Source organism: Haliaeetus albicilla, chromosome 9 (assembly GCF_947461875.1).
Source record: "Haliaeetus albicilla chromosome 9, bHalAlb1.1, whole genome shotgun sequence".
Lineage (NCBI taxonomy): Eukaryota > Metazoa > Chordata > Aves > Accipitriformes > Accipitridae > Haliaeetus > Haliaeetus albicilla.
The window spans coordinates 34,978,578-34,993,900 of NC_091491.1; the positions used below are offsets into that span (position 1 = coordinate 34,978,578).

The 15,323-nt window shown below is 37.8% G+C and overlaps 1 protein-coding gene across 2 annotated transcripts in view; it reads right to left on the reverse strand.

The window, feature by feature from the left end:
• FXR1 (FMR1 autosomal homolog 1) overlaps positions 1-15,323 on the reverse strand; it is a 39,076-nt gene that overhangs the window by 5,057 nt on the left and 18,696 nt on the right. For both annotated transcript variants that reach the window (XM_069792652.1, XM_069792651.1), the window contains exons 6-14: positions 14,781-14,874; positions 13,412-13,528; positions 13,142-13,312; positions 7,879-7,957; positions 5,165-5,274; positions 4,081-4,167; positions 3,117-3,324; positions 1,222-1,425; positions 322-522 (exon numbers count right to left, since the gene is read on the reverse strand). In XM_069792652.1, the coding sequence (XP_069648753.1) occupies positions 322-522; positions 1,222-1,425; positions 3,117-3,324; positions 4,081-4,167; positions 5,165-5,274; positions 7,879-7,957; positions 13,142-13,312; positions 13,412-13,528; positions 14,781-14,874 (1,271 nt within the window). The remainder of the gene's footprint in view (positions 1-321; positions 523-1,221; positions 1,426-3,116; positions 3,325-4,080; positions 4,168-5,164; positions 5,275-7,878; positions 7,958-13,141; positions 13,313-13,411; positions 13,529-14,780; positions 14,875-15,323) is intronic.

Genomic DNA, 15,323 nt, shown 5'->3' on the forward strand with positions numbered 1-15,323 from the left:
AGGTTACCAAGGACAAAACAGACTGCTGATCCAGCAGCACTTTCTATGAAAGCAGCAGTCCTAATAGGAAATAACAAGTTAGTCTTTGGTGTCTCCATCAGACAGTTTTTACAAAAGAGGCATATGAAAATACTAGTGGAGCTCAGTAAGCAGGAGATTTCATGGCAGAGCCATGGAGGAAGTCTTTCTTTAATCAGACAGCAACCTTTAACAGAACAACGATTCGTCACTAACAAAAATGAACAAGTGTTTCACTACACTTTACATGGACAACACATTTTTTTAGCTTGTTCTGGGACTATCATCTAACTGTTTACATACCTAAACCATTCTCATTAACAGAAGCTGTATCAGACTCTGTCATTCCATCCATAAGAACAGCATCTTCATCAGTCCTTCGCCGGCGTGACCTCCTGCGACGGTTACTACTGTGGTGAGATTCACTAGCATCGGTATCCACAGTCTGGTCTGACTCCGTGTTATCAAGCAAGCTGTAAGGGTTGCTGTCTGGATCTTTAAGCACTAAACAAACAAAAAGTTTCCATTTAAGATACTGCAGTTACATATAATTTGATTTCCATCTGTGTCTGAAAGTTCAAAATACAAAGCAACCTTACGAAAACGTGTAATACACAGAACTACAGCGTTTATGATTTCATGTGGGTTCCCCTCTGACGCTAATCCAACAGTAAGTATTCTGAGGCACCACAACAGGCACTTGTATTATTTCATCACAAAGATTTCCAAGGTGATATTTGGAGAACTTTTACTGAAAACTGCTAAATGTGTAAAATATACCCTTCACTTCATAGCAGCATGGTAGTTGTGACACTATTAAGGTGTTACAAATTAGCACAGTCAACTTCTGATAAAACATAAGGTAACTTCCGTGCTATGATTTCTTCTCCCATTCTGTATCTAAACATAAGCTTAACTCGGAAGGCAACCACAGGTAACATGCCAAAGATTTATAAACTTTGATAACACCATTATTATGTGTGTGTAGTAGAGGAAGGAAATGAAGATCATTGTGAGCAGAAGATAAACAAATAGAAATCTAATAACACAGAGCATGACAAGAAACTATCACACAACTCTACTGAAATCCCAATGTATTAAGATTACAATGTAAAAATGGAGTACTTAGAAAAGAGTTTAGAGGTTATACAGCAAGTTGCCAAGAACACAAACTAAATTCAAAATACATTTGAAACACAGTACCAGAGCTAATGGATGACTTGCCACCACGAGGTCCACCACGCCCACGACCTCCAGATACACTACGTCCTCGTCCTCCAGGACGTCGTCTATTGTCACGCTGATGTCTGCTTTCTCTGTCGTCCTCTCCTGCCAAGGACCAGTCACTAAGTTCATCTTTTCTCTCAGATTCTGTTTCAGAGGGATTAGAGAGCTCAGAGTTTGTACCTTGTGCAAGAGGAAAGAGAAAATTGGAAATGAATACGAGATTTCATATTATATTCTGGTTTCAGATTCTCACGAAAGCCTTCCAACTAGCATGGCTGGTTTTTTTATATATATATATATATATATATGACATATATATAAAAAATACATTTATTAATATATACTTATAAAAGTATCTAAATGTATATACAATTTTATATTACACATACTCATATATAAAAATATATGCACATATAAAATACAGATAGAGCATGTTACCTACTTTTCTAAGATTCTCAGCCTAAGTTTGTAATAACATGCAAAATAAGGGCTCAAAGATTACCAAAACTGTAATTTATGTACATGGATAAATCAAGGATTAAACAGTATTTCCTCTCTTTGTGTATACACTGCAGGCATTTGGTGCAGTTTCTAGGCAACTTCTCTGAAATTCCCAAGGACAACTTTGCCACCTTATAGCTGATGGCTGTTGCTAAGCAACCTCTTCTGGCGGTTGTAATGCTGCTTGAACAATTTAACTGTTTGTATTAAATAGCATCCATGATTTCCCGCCATCTCTAAGCTAATCAAACCCACACAGCTTTTTATTACTTGAAAATTCAACACCTAGTATTTATTTTAAGCATCCAGGAACTCTCCCTGCTAACCATTCTGGAATAAAGATATTTAGACCCATACGGTTCCAACATGCAATTCTTACCATTTTGGGGAAAAAAATAATACTAAGTTTTCCAAATGTATGTAAACAATCTGAACAACTTTCATTACAGTTTAATCAAACAATTCATTGGGAAACAGTAAAAAACAAAGTTACAAACATTAGCATTATCATCAGAATCAACCTGACCAACATGGCAAGATCCTAGAAGCTACGGTCAGTGACAGACTATAAAATCCAGAAGAGACATCTGTCTGATTTTGTAACAGAAGTGAGCTACATGTAGATGATCAAGAGTAATTTACTGTGTTGAATAAATATGACACCCCCCCCCCCCCCCCCCGTTCACTGGAGCACCTATGTTTCTTTGTGGAATACATCTATATTCAAATGCAGACTGTCTCCATTTGGGGAGCTGCTGCTCAATGAAAAGGGGATGTGCACACCTCTAGGGAACCAAATAGCAGTTCCTTGTTAATTTAAAAATGCATCAGAATACCTCACTATATCTTAAACAAATCCAGTTCGTCTGTGACCAAATTAAAAAAAAAAAAAAAAAAAAAAAAGAAAAAACCCCCAAACAAACAGGATTTTGTGCTGTCTCCATTTTAAGTTATGTTGGTTTACTTTTCAACAGTACATTCGTAAGATGGCCATGATCACAGACAAGCGCTTTTCCTCCTCCTCAATCAAAACAGATAGTGCTAAATCCAGATTTTTTTTTTTTTAATTTTTGTCTCCTGAAGAGTATCTGTAGCTCTTTCTCTTTCCCAGATTTGTATGATGTAACTACTACTGTTGAAGGATAAGGTCTTACCAGAGTTCAGTTTGCTCATTTTTTCAATTTAAAACTTAACTTCACCAAGAATGTAAATCTAATCAGGTGTTTTAAGCCATGTAAAAAATAAAATGGCAAATCTAAATTTTCAGCCCTACCTGCACTCAACTGTGCTGAACACAACGAAATCTAGAGACACTTGTGGATTCAAAAGTATCTTAAGGACTCGCTCAATAGATGCTCAAGAAAACTCACCGTAACCAGATGTGTAATTGGGGCCTCTGCGACCTCGCCCTCTTCCACTGTAGGATCTGGAACCTTGCACTGAGGAAAGGGTGCTCTCATCAGTTGTATAACCCTTTTCTTTTTCAGGAACTCTAGCGGAAGAAGGTCTGAAACCCATACCGATCTGACGCAATTGTTCATCAATCTGGAGCCTTTCCAGTCTTAGTTGTTCTACCTCCTATGTAAAAAGGAAACAAAAAAAATTGCTAATAAAGCAATGTTCTTTCCCCTCACAAAATGCCATCATCCATCCAGTCATGTTAAAAACTAGCATTCCTGTAGGAGCGTTAACGCCACCTTGAACGTGACTGCAAATAATGAATTCAAGTATGAGTTCTGCGATCTCTGAGTTTTGGAAGAAATATACAACCTTTCTCTTAAATCATCATGCAGAAAGACTGTTTTAAAGACTATTATTACCTTACTTAACTACACTTCACCACGCATTTTCTAGTCAAATTTACAAAAAAGCAAACTGAGGAAGTAACATGATTCAAATTCATTACCTCTGTTAAGTCAACACCACAACTCCATACAAAGCCAACTAACCTAAATGGATAATTGTTCTAATACTACATAGTATTAGAGTGTTACTATTAGAAATTCCATCCTACCCCAACAGGGCATTAACCTCAGAACAACAGAACACTAACATAGACAAAAAAATTGCACGTTACTTCCCAAATGCTATTTAAAACCGTGTTCCTTACAGTCCAATCCTTTCAACACCAACAGCACTAAGTAACCATGATAATGTATTTAAAAGCCTACATAATACCTGCAGGCAAGGGGTGGGTTCAAGGTACCAAACCTTAAATCCCAATATACAGAGGAACAGTTTATCAACTGCAAATCCCACCGAAGTTGTTGCTCAAAAATTCTGTCACTTAACTGAAGCTTCCTCTACAGATTCTTTCTTCTGAAATACACTCACCTTTAGATATGCGATGTGGTATTCTAGAAGAACCTGGACATTTCCAATGCTTTCTTTAGTACCAACAAATACAAACGGTACCATCCCCTATAGAAACAAAGCGTCAAATCTTACTTTCAGAAAGATCATCATCAAAACAACACTTTCTGTTTAAATTATAAAACAAATTACAGAAGTGAGCTCAACAAGCAAAGACAGTAACTGAATCTCAGGCTGCAAAGAAATAGCTCAAACTGCGATGAGGGTAGGGGTTTATCTGTTAAGGACTTAAGACTGCCCAGCTTTCCCAAAAACCTATTCGGGCAGTTGAGTTACCTTCACATACAGCATTTATATTCCCGCCCCCCCTACAACAAAATTGCTGTGTGTGTTTATCACAGTAGGTGTGCAGAAGCATCCATAGTTTACCAGGACATGTCCAGTGGTTAATTAAACCAACTTTACAATATGAAGCACCTTTAGAAGATTTTATCTTATATTCTTATATATTTAAAATATGTAAACTCTATTAACACTATTAATCCCAAATTAGTTATGCAGCTAAAGTACATCTAAGGAGAAAGATTAAAAAAAAAAAGTCTTGCTTCAGCAGTAAAAAAAAAAACAAACAAAAAACCCACCCCAAAAACACCCCAAACCCTAACAAAACCTTTCTTGAATTGTTTCATATAAAATTTACTGCAAGATGCCAGTCTGAAAAAAACTTAAAAATTGCTCTCTGTATCCACAGAAAAGTTGCAAACCTGGCTTCATTAAATAATCCACAAGCATCTAGCCTAGAAAACTACCCAATCACAGACACCATGTTTTTGTAACATGGACATCACCACTGTTAGAGGTTGGCCATGAAAAAAAGGGTGCATAGGCCACGCAGGCTGTGTATTTATAAACTGCATAATGATGCAGAGATGAAAGAGTGATCCCATTCTGATGCCATAAGGTAGCACTTTAACTCATTTGAGTCATGCCCCAGAAATTCTCACTTTCTACATATATTTTCCTACATATTCTTCATTAAAAGATTTAACATGACTGGTTTTGATAATAAAACCCTAATCATAGGAAGAAAGAATAAAGTACTTACATCTTCACGGGGCAGTTTATTTTCATTATCTCCTTCAATTCTCACCCTGACGACTCCAGACTTGTCTACAATCTCCTGAATCACTTTTCCATTTTTTCCAATAACTTTTCCTTCAGAGGGCAAGAATGGTTAATTTTGCACCCGTGTGCAAAATATTTTAACGGGTTTCTTGGTATTTTAAGTTATGTATAACATAATTGTAACAACCACCTGACTTTCCTCTACCGTTCACTTTGTTTCAAGGTTTTCTTCTACTTCAGAGAGGTACAAAAAAACCCCAAAGAAAACCCCACACTGTGCCAGAAGAAAGAGATGAAAACTTCCAAAATTAAACTACATATATATATATATATGCATAGAATGACAAGTATTGATGAAGAGTACCACTACACACAAGTTGCAAATTGAACGACACTAAGAGTAAAATGGCACAAAAGTTTTGCAAATGCCTATTTTAAATTTATAAATTGAAATTATTTGGACCCCCTGACTCCACACGTACCCTCATTCAGTCTTTCCTAACATTTTGACAGGCATATACAATATACATTTGTTGGGAGCCTCTTAAAGTAAAACACTACATAATTGTTTTCTGAAATGTAATTTTGCTTTTACAATAAACATGACTACTACCCACACTTGTCATATTATCTTTAAAATACTTCTTTTGAGATCATGCATGGGATCTAAGCCAAAAGGTTATTCAGAAATTGTATGTTTAAATATCAAAAAAAGTGACTCCTTTGCTCCCTCTTACTAGAAGATTTTAGCTCTTCCTTAAACTAAAGTTACATGGAAACATTTCTTCATCCCAGCTACAGCTATCTGGCACTTGAAAACATTTATGTTTAAATTATGAGTAAAGGAATATAGAACCTCTGAAAAAAAGAATATAAAGCCAAAAGTGGGTGACAGAATACTCCGTAATGAACGTTCTTTACAGCAGATATCAACATGATACAAAGTAAAGTGCAAAAAGCATTAAAAATGGTTTCCTTTCCTCAACAGTTCACATAGCTGAGCAGGGTTTTTTTGTATATTTTTGTCTCAAAAAAACCATGTTACAGCTCGTCATTCTGTATGCCTACAATGTCATTTTGCACAGTGATCCTGTTACTACTACTGAAGTAAACCACACTCATTATAATGTTAGACATTTTTCTATGGATAATGGTTAGCCAATAATTGGGAGAAAGTCCTCAGACCCAAGGAGCTTCAGTAGCTGAAACTGGCAATTCAGCAGATGGCAGTCCTCTCTCTTGGCACGGAAAGAAATGCATCAGGCATAGTGCAGTATCTTCAATTTGAGTCATTAATGATCACTATGCTTCTTTTAACTTGGGTATCTTCATAAAGTGTAGCTAAATATATGTCTGCTTACATGTATGACTACAGGTGATTTGGGCAAGATGTCTGCCTTCATCATAAATTGGTACTGTAACTGTTTTAAAAGCAGCATTTTCAGTTAAATGCATTACCATGACTAGTGCCATGATTCTTGTATGAGTATATTCACATTACAGAATGCTATCCAAAATCCCCCAAACCCTCAATTTATAAACCATTAGATTTAGCAAAGTTCCTTGGTTCAACTGGGTTTGCTGAATGAGATTACAGAAAAAAATGTGTTTGTGTACAAACTAACAATTAATTTGCTGAATGTTAAAACAAGCTTTAACATTAGGTAGATGAGAGCATCATCAAGTTGCATCAGATACATAATTTGCAGAGGTTCTATTAAAAAAAACACAACAAAATGCTATACCTTCACTTGTTCAATTTATGAAACCTTGAAAGTCTAATTTTTAGGAGTTTGCACATGAATTATTTAAATTATGTAGTCTATAACATGCAAGCTCTAAGCCAAAAAGCATAGGAGGTTAAAGGATAGCTTTTAATTTCTCCTTTGGATAATCCAAACTCCTGTTGAATCAAGTACAACACGTGCACTCCTAATACTCCTTTCATGCCTGCATTGCCTGTGGGCTGGTAAACTAGAGTAGGAAGCTGCCAGACTCAGAGCACAACAAGCAGGCTAAGAGGAACAGAATGAGGGAAACAGAAAAAAGTACCCTGTGAAGACTGGACTAGGGAGAAATGTGTTTTTCTCTTGAGGGGGGAATAAGATTGACCTCACCTTTATGATACAGAAGCTACCATAATATGCATTTACAAGTTTTGGCAAGCTACACCTTCATTAAGCTGAAACATGGAAAAAATGCCCATTTCTAGACTGAGGATGAGACTGACAATCACTGCTGATTTATACAGCCGCTCAACACGATCCAACCATGACCTCCAACAAATGTGAACCCAGGAGGGGGCAACAGCCTGAGAATTGTCTTGCATCATTCTTGCAACTCAACTGTAGTACTTCCACATTAAATTTTGGAATTTAGTTTCACCACTTCTAAGTAGTCAATTTAGCACATCATTTTTTTACTAGAATCTGAACTTCAAATATTACCACTAAATTAGACAGTACAAGTCTGTAATCAAACCATTTTAAGTGTTAAAATCCTGACAAAGTATTATTCAACAATTATGTATTTAATTTCTTAACAACTCCCTGACACATATAGTTTTAAAAGATTAATCTCTTCCTACTTAAATGGAGAAATCAAATATCGTACTGGCATCTAAATCTTCTTTGCCGAGTCATGCTGATTAGGCTCCCTTTCCCCAAGTTTTCAAGTTATAGCAGTATTACATACCAACAAGATTTCTGGGAACTTGAATAAAATCCTCCACAAATTCCAAGTAACTTCTAGCCTTTTTTACTGCATCAGCAGTCTGGAAGTGAATTTAAAAAAAAAAAAAAAAAAAAAAAAAAGAGTTTATTTGTGAATGTAAGACATTAAAAATAAAATCTTGTAGCAACAGCTGCAAGTCTTCCAAACACCAAACTTACTTTTAAAAAGAGAGGAATAGAAACAACATTAATCTAGTTTTGAACTAAATGTTAAAGAAATGAGTAAAATGCCCAGACATGAAATTCAGTATCAAAGCAAAGCATCAGTAAGAATAAAACAACTTTTTCCATGGTATTTCAAGACATTTTAAAATCTTATTTGCAACTTATCATGAGTAAACCCCAGATAAAAAAATATCTTACTGATATATCTTGAAGCAGTTTCTGGTAGACTTTAATTGGGAAAAAAACCACCTAATTACATTCTTTTGCTCCAAAATAAAGACATAATTTTCAAATCTAGAGTCTATTTATTAGAGTCAACATAACAATTATCACAAAGATTCTGTAGTGAAAAGAAGCAAATTTCTAAGAGGTCCTGCCAGCATTCATAGAAACTTCAGTTTACAAGAATACTATGTTAAAAGAAACTTTGGATCACATACCTCATTTCACCTGACTTTGCAGTGAATGAATAGTTATACGGCTATGATTAGATGGGAAAGCCATAAAACTATAGTTTCAGCTCTGCATTTTCCTCTAAACTGCTTTGGAAGCATCCAGTTTTTCTCCACAGAAACTGTGCTACCATCAGTACTGCCAGCAATATAAATTTATTTTGCAATTTTTAACATAGTTTTTAATGTGTGATACACTATTACGTTACCCAGAAGACCACATGTAGAAAAATGGCAAAGGAGAAAATTAATTTTAAGATTCATTTGCCTCTTGACAGTATCTAAAGATTATGTCACCTGATAAAGACATTTCCAAGGCTGAAGGACAATCTCTCCACAGAACTTTATAGGCTCACTGTAAGCAGTGACTGGCTTTACAGCCTTTTCCATAAGAAAGGTGTACTGATTTTTCACAACAGCCTAAATGAAACAGCTGTTAGAAGTTCTGTCCTCTATGACATTTCTGTTCTCTTACTCAGTATTCAAGAGAACAGAAAGAAAACAACAGAATCAGTCACAGAACCTTTCTTGTAACAGATAGATCCATTTTGCATGCAAGTCTTAATACCAAGTACTGTTTACAAATACACATTAATCCTCAGTGAATAAATGCTGCCAAAATGACAAAAGTAGCTACTCCTCTAGGTGTGCGCACACTCACAAAGCTTGCCCACCACACAACGCACTTTTATCTTCAGGAAAAGGACTCACTGCAGAAAGGCTGGGAGGCTATGTTCAGAGCACAGCGGTCTACAGGAGAATTTGGCAGCGGTCAGGCAAACTGGGGGTTCAAAGGAGCAACAACGCTGCAGGAAAGTATAGGAGTGCACAGACACAACACACCAAGCCTGTTTAGAACTCGCTACAGGTAGGAAGTTTTCTCTACAAAAGTTCTTCTACTTCTGTTTCTCTCCTGTCTTATGCTTGACAGGAAACTAAGCCTGAATAACAAGCACCTTCATACAAACTCTCTCCTGCAACTGCAGGCAAATTATATTAGTGCAACCTGAACTCTACAGTGATCACTAAAATGGTGTACTGCACTTAAAGAATCTGTCCTAATCATATCACCTCTACGTTGCAAGTAATATTACAATCAAGGCACTCTCCTTCCAGAATGCTGGTTTGTGTCCACAGTTCATGTACAATGTTTTCCAATATAGGACTGTGTCATTGGTTAGCAGGGAAAACTCGTATAAATGCTCTCTTACAGCTTTATTATTAAATGACAGAAATTGATTGACAGTTAATTGAGGCTATACAGATGCTGAAACAAGAAACAAGGCTTCAAATTATCAACAGCAGAAGTGTAGAATTAAGGAACGAATATCAGTATCTAGTCAGTAATGATAGCTTTTGAGCACAGCTTCCGTTTTACACTAATGCCTCAGCCCTTTCATCTGTCATTTTTTTAGGCAACACATGAAATAAGAGTACCACCAGCTCCTCCATCTTTCAATAAAATTAGGGAAGTCCTAGAAGAACAAAAAATGTATAAACCACTACCTATGGCAGAGGTCAAAATGACGGCAAGAGAAACATTGGTGAATTGGATTTCACAGTACAGAAACAAGCAATAAAGCATGGAAAACAGATGAACAAGAAGTCATAGGGAGCAGTGGCTATGCTGCATACTCAAAGCAACTGCTAAAATGATACAAACTTCAACACACATTAGCAATTTTTTACCTTCAATTAACTCTACAATAGGACACAATTAACTAAAAAGTTCACAACGTCCTGCCTCAGAAGTATGTTTATCAATTCTTTCCCAAATAAAGATGAAGGAACAGAGACTGCCTCCACAGAAGCAGAGTCAGGATGAGAAAATAAACCACTGCCAGTAACTGCAGCTCTCCAGTGCACCCATACACATAGCTACTCTTTGCCACAAGTGCTCAGAATTTTACGCAAGTACAACCTGTATGACTCATTCACACTCCAACATGAGATAGCATATAAAGGTGATCTGGACAATGTACTCCCAGTTCCTCAGCGTCAGTAATTCAGAAAAGGAAAAGAAAAATAATTTCCCTCTCTCTAAAAATCAGTGTGCACATGGATTAAAGACCTCAAAGAATTCCAGTTACTAGTAACTACCTTTCTAACTTTGAATTACAGTCTATGCATCCATTCATGCTCTGGTTACTTCACAGAGTAGCTCATACAATCAAGACACATCCACGTTACTTGAAGAGTCTAATAGAAAGATTAAATGCAGGGTATTTTCCTAAACTCAGCATTAGAGCTACCATTTTTGCAGCAAGAAAGTTCTACATGAGTGTGAAACAAGAACTGTATGGCTGCAGATTTGAGGGAAAATGTTTTGTAACACAGTCACTAATGTAGATCTAGTGGCTACGTGCTGGTAGAGCGCACTCCTAATTCCAAATGGTGGCTCTGTCTCGGGAGTCTCACACCAGTTTCTGAAACAAGATTTCAAAAGTCTCTCCAAAGTCCTGGTAGCTCTTTTAGACCTTCCCAAATGGAAAAAACAAAACTACCTCTGGGAATCATTTGAAAAGCCTTATCCCCATGCAGATAAAGACAAAGCCCTCCGAAGTCATGACAGGGAACAATGCTTTTTCCATTGTGATACAAGTCATCTTTCAAGAAAATAAAATGCATATTAGTATCTTGGTTCAAACGGAACTGAGCTAATGAAAGCTCCAAAGGGAAAATGAGTTTTCTTGATTTCTCCAAAGGGAAAACAAAAAGTTAACAGTCTTCTGAAAAAGCCTGGATAGATAGGATCTTGCTATCCTTCTATCCAAAGGAATGGTTATCATACAGTTAAGTATCTTTAAAAAAAAAAGTCTAAGAGGGAAAAAGCTCAAGTGTTAAGAACTGCACAAGAACTGAATGCAATTCAATTTTGCCAGTAATGAAGGTCTAAGAGAAGCTTTTCTGTTTCTGAAAAGGCTTTCCCTCCTGGGGAAGCACAAGAAGTAGTGATAGCCACTCAGTGTCCAAGCTCTGAAGTTCACAGTACTGTGGTCTCCATAACAGGTATCACAAGCAGCAGTTCAGGCAGAAGGGCAAGGGTCTTGGAATCAGTGGTCTTGACCAGACGGGAAAAAAGCAGGAACAGCATCCCATACAGTTTAGCTTCCTTCTAATCATATAGCTTTCCAATATTCTTTATCTCCCTGTTCCTTCCCTCAAAGATTCTGGCCCTGAGCAACACTGAACTTTTATTTGTATGCAAAATGCTAGCTATGGGAGACCCTCAGACCCTGACTACAGTGTCAAGGACACTGGATCACTACCCCACACATCTCACAGCCTAAAATTGTCTGCCCGTGCATTCAGCCATTAGGGCCTGGCTGCTTGCCAATTTCAGCTGAAAAGAGGCAAAAAGAGTAGACAAGTATACACAGATGCTGAAGCCCTCGTCACATAGAATATTTAGGTTGCCTGGCTTTTTTAGAAGCAGCTATCACTTCTAGGAAGGACAAGGCTGGATGTGCCTAAAGGCATTTTTATTTAGGTGGCATCTGGTATTTATAATCATTGCTGTGCACTACTGTAAGAGGCTGGTGACAGTCATAACCTTTCCACAAGTTTCAGTATCACATCATTCACGTTAAAGAGACTGAAACTGGAATACACTAGACATTCTACTGCATTTAAAACTTCTCTGATTCTTCTTTGTGAACTCTGAGATGTGATTTACTGGTAGTACTAGGTCAAAGAAGGATCTGTTGCCACCCTGATAGCCTGGAAGTGTTTAAGGTTTCCAAACAAAGGACACAGAACTTCAGAGATACTGAAGAGTACAGAAGTTTGTCCTCGTCTCATGACATGGAAGGAGAGTAATTCAAGACCACAGATTCCTGAAAGAGTAGACAACCAAGGACTTCTAAAAGTGTTAACACCAGAGACTTAGGTGTTAGTGGTACCTGTAGAGTTCGTAACATGGGATAAAAACCCTCAAGAAATGTTCTGACAGGGCCCTGGTGACAGTGGCACCTTTGTTGCTACTCTGCTGCCTTCTGAACTGATCATTGCTTTGGTCCGAAGACAAGCTACATTTCAAGGCACTTGTGATATTTAAACCACATCAGGTAAAAAGTCACACAAATGGCATTAACTCTAAGCAAACCAGTATTATTTTGCTAAAGCCAGCATTAAATTGCCAAAATAAAAGGGTTAGAAGCAGCAGGTATGGGCTTTAACACATTTGACTAGGTCAGAGGAACAGAGACCACACAACAAAACACATATGAACTGGAAAGGGGGGAGGGGGAGAACCAACAAGAACCACATATACAGTCTGAAGGAAAAAAAAAAAAGTATCTGTGATCAAGTAAAATAGCAGCAAATTATGCTTCTCAAGATGTACTGAGATGCACAGTGCAGTTATAGATCTGTGCATCAGGACATGGACTAATTAGGACAGAACACATCTTATGGAGGTCACCACTGCAATGAAATCTTGTATTTCAAATAGCTGTAGTACAAGCTGCCATAGCATGAACATGCACATAGACACTCAGACAACTAGTCAGCTGTTTCTAGTTCTGAATTCTGGGTACAGCTCTTGCCACTCTAAAAGCAGATGTAGAGTGAAATGCTCATCAGATTCATGCAAAGTTTCCCCCTTACCTCTCCATAGATTCTGAAGGTACCAGTATCCTCCTCAAGTTCAATAGCAGTAACTCCTGGAACCTTTCTGGCTTGTTGTATGTTACTGCCATGTGTTCCTATAGCAAGTCCCATTAAATCTTCTCTGACTACAAATTCCTCATGAAATGCTGCAGCAAGCTGTTTTGTGCACTGAAGGGAAAACAAAGTAAGACTCATCCACATGCACTCAATGTAATGTACAGTTATGTGCTCGGTTTCAAGCAACAAGAATTACAAGCTATGGCTTACTTCTAAGTGTTTTGTAGCTTCTTCATTTCTTGACATTAGCATGAGTTTGGTACGAATGCTGCGCAAATGCATGTCACTCAGTATATTCACTCTCTTCACTGTTGCTTCACTGGCAGACTACAAGAGAGAAGGAACATGAAGTTACATTTTTTAAGGAAATCCACATTTAAAGGATAAATCAGGAACCTATTTAAACTACACCACAAACATGATCTAAGTTTCCGGAACTTAGATGGGACATTATGCTTCCTCAAAACAAAGCATGAGAAATTTGGCACCACCTCTGCAAACCAACAATTTTCTCTTCTCACTCACAGCATATTTTACACTAAAGATTTTGCTGCTGGATACACACAGTAACTCTTTCCTCTTGATGCTCCACCAGCCAAACAAATTAAATATTCTACCATATACATACTTGCCACTCGCTGTCTGAACGGCAGAGCTAAGGAAATAAGCAAGGAAAACACAATTCTGGAGAGAGGTTGAAGTGGATAGTATTAAGTAAACAGAACTGTGAAGAGAAACTAATGGTGGGAAAAGTCTATGTAATAAGAGAAAACCATCACAGAAGAATCTAAGGGAACAATTCCTGAATGGCTATGCTGAACTGGTGCAGTTCTTTATGCAGAAACCCAGCTGAAGGTCCAAGTGCGCAGTGTAATACAGTACAGGGGGTAATCACAGAATCATAGAAGGGTTTCGGTTGGAAAGGACCTTAAAGATCATGTAGTTCCAAGCGCCCCGCCATGGGCAAGGACACCTTCCACTAGACCAGGTTGCTCCAAGCCCCATCCAGCCTGGCCTTGAACACTTCCAAAGATAGGGGCATCCACAATTTCTCTGGGCAACCTGCTCCAGCGTCTTGGCACCCTCACAGTGAAGAATTTTTTCCTAATATCTAATCTAAATCTACCCTCTTTCAGTTTAAAGCCAGTACCCCTTGGTCCTATCACTACATGCCCTTGTAAAAAGTCCCTCTCCAGCTTTCCTGTAGGCCTCCTTTAGGTACTGGAAGGCTGCTATAAGAAATCTACTGCTCCAGAGCAGAGTAAGCTAGAGTTAGCTTTGAGCCATCTGCACAAATCAGTGAAACAGCAGTCAGTTGTGGATGACAAAAACCATAAAACCAACGAGACTGAAAGCTGCTCCTAAATTTAGGCTGTATGCAGTGCAGTGCTTGTAGCTCCTCCAAAAGGCCTACCCCCAAAGATTAAATTTAAGCACATCTACTTATATTAAATCTCTCACAACTGACGTAGCTTGACAAGTTAAACCATTTTCCATACAAATATACAGCTGGCTATATACTTCCCATAAATAATATACTGAAAATTCATGCAATATTTAGATAGAAATAATTGCTTACCAGTATTATTAGTTGAGCAGTTTCAGCATGATAAAAAATTCTACATGCTCCCACAGCTTTCTTGAAATCTTTATGTGCATTTTCATTAGCACACCTAAGGAGACAAAATGATTGTTATTTCAACAAGCAGAACATGTAGTATCATGATCAGAACCAAGAATCTTTCAGAGTAGTTTACGGCAAAGACTGCTCAGAAACTGAAAAACTCCCATTCTCCTTAACACAGTTCCAGAACTTATGTCTCTATGGACTGTATGCCATCACGGTTACTTGGCAAGTCTTAGCACCAGAAGCCCACTGTGAGTGCATCACCTGTTCAAGCCTAAAGCAAGACTTGAAGCTCCCATCTCAGAACTTGTTTTTTGTCCCCACCCCAAAAGCTCAGCAGGGATCCCGGTCAGTAGTTTCTAAACCAGCCACTGCAGCCATAGCCACCCTTAAGGTTCTTCATGGACCTGTGAACTGGCCTTTAAAATATAAGCCAAGTGGGTTTTTTTCCCACTCAAATACAGTAAATGCCTTATTAAAGTGTGCAGAGCTACT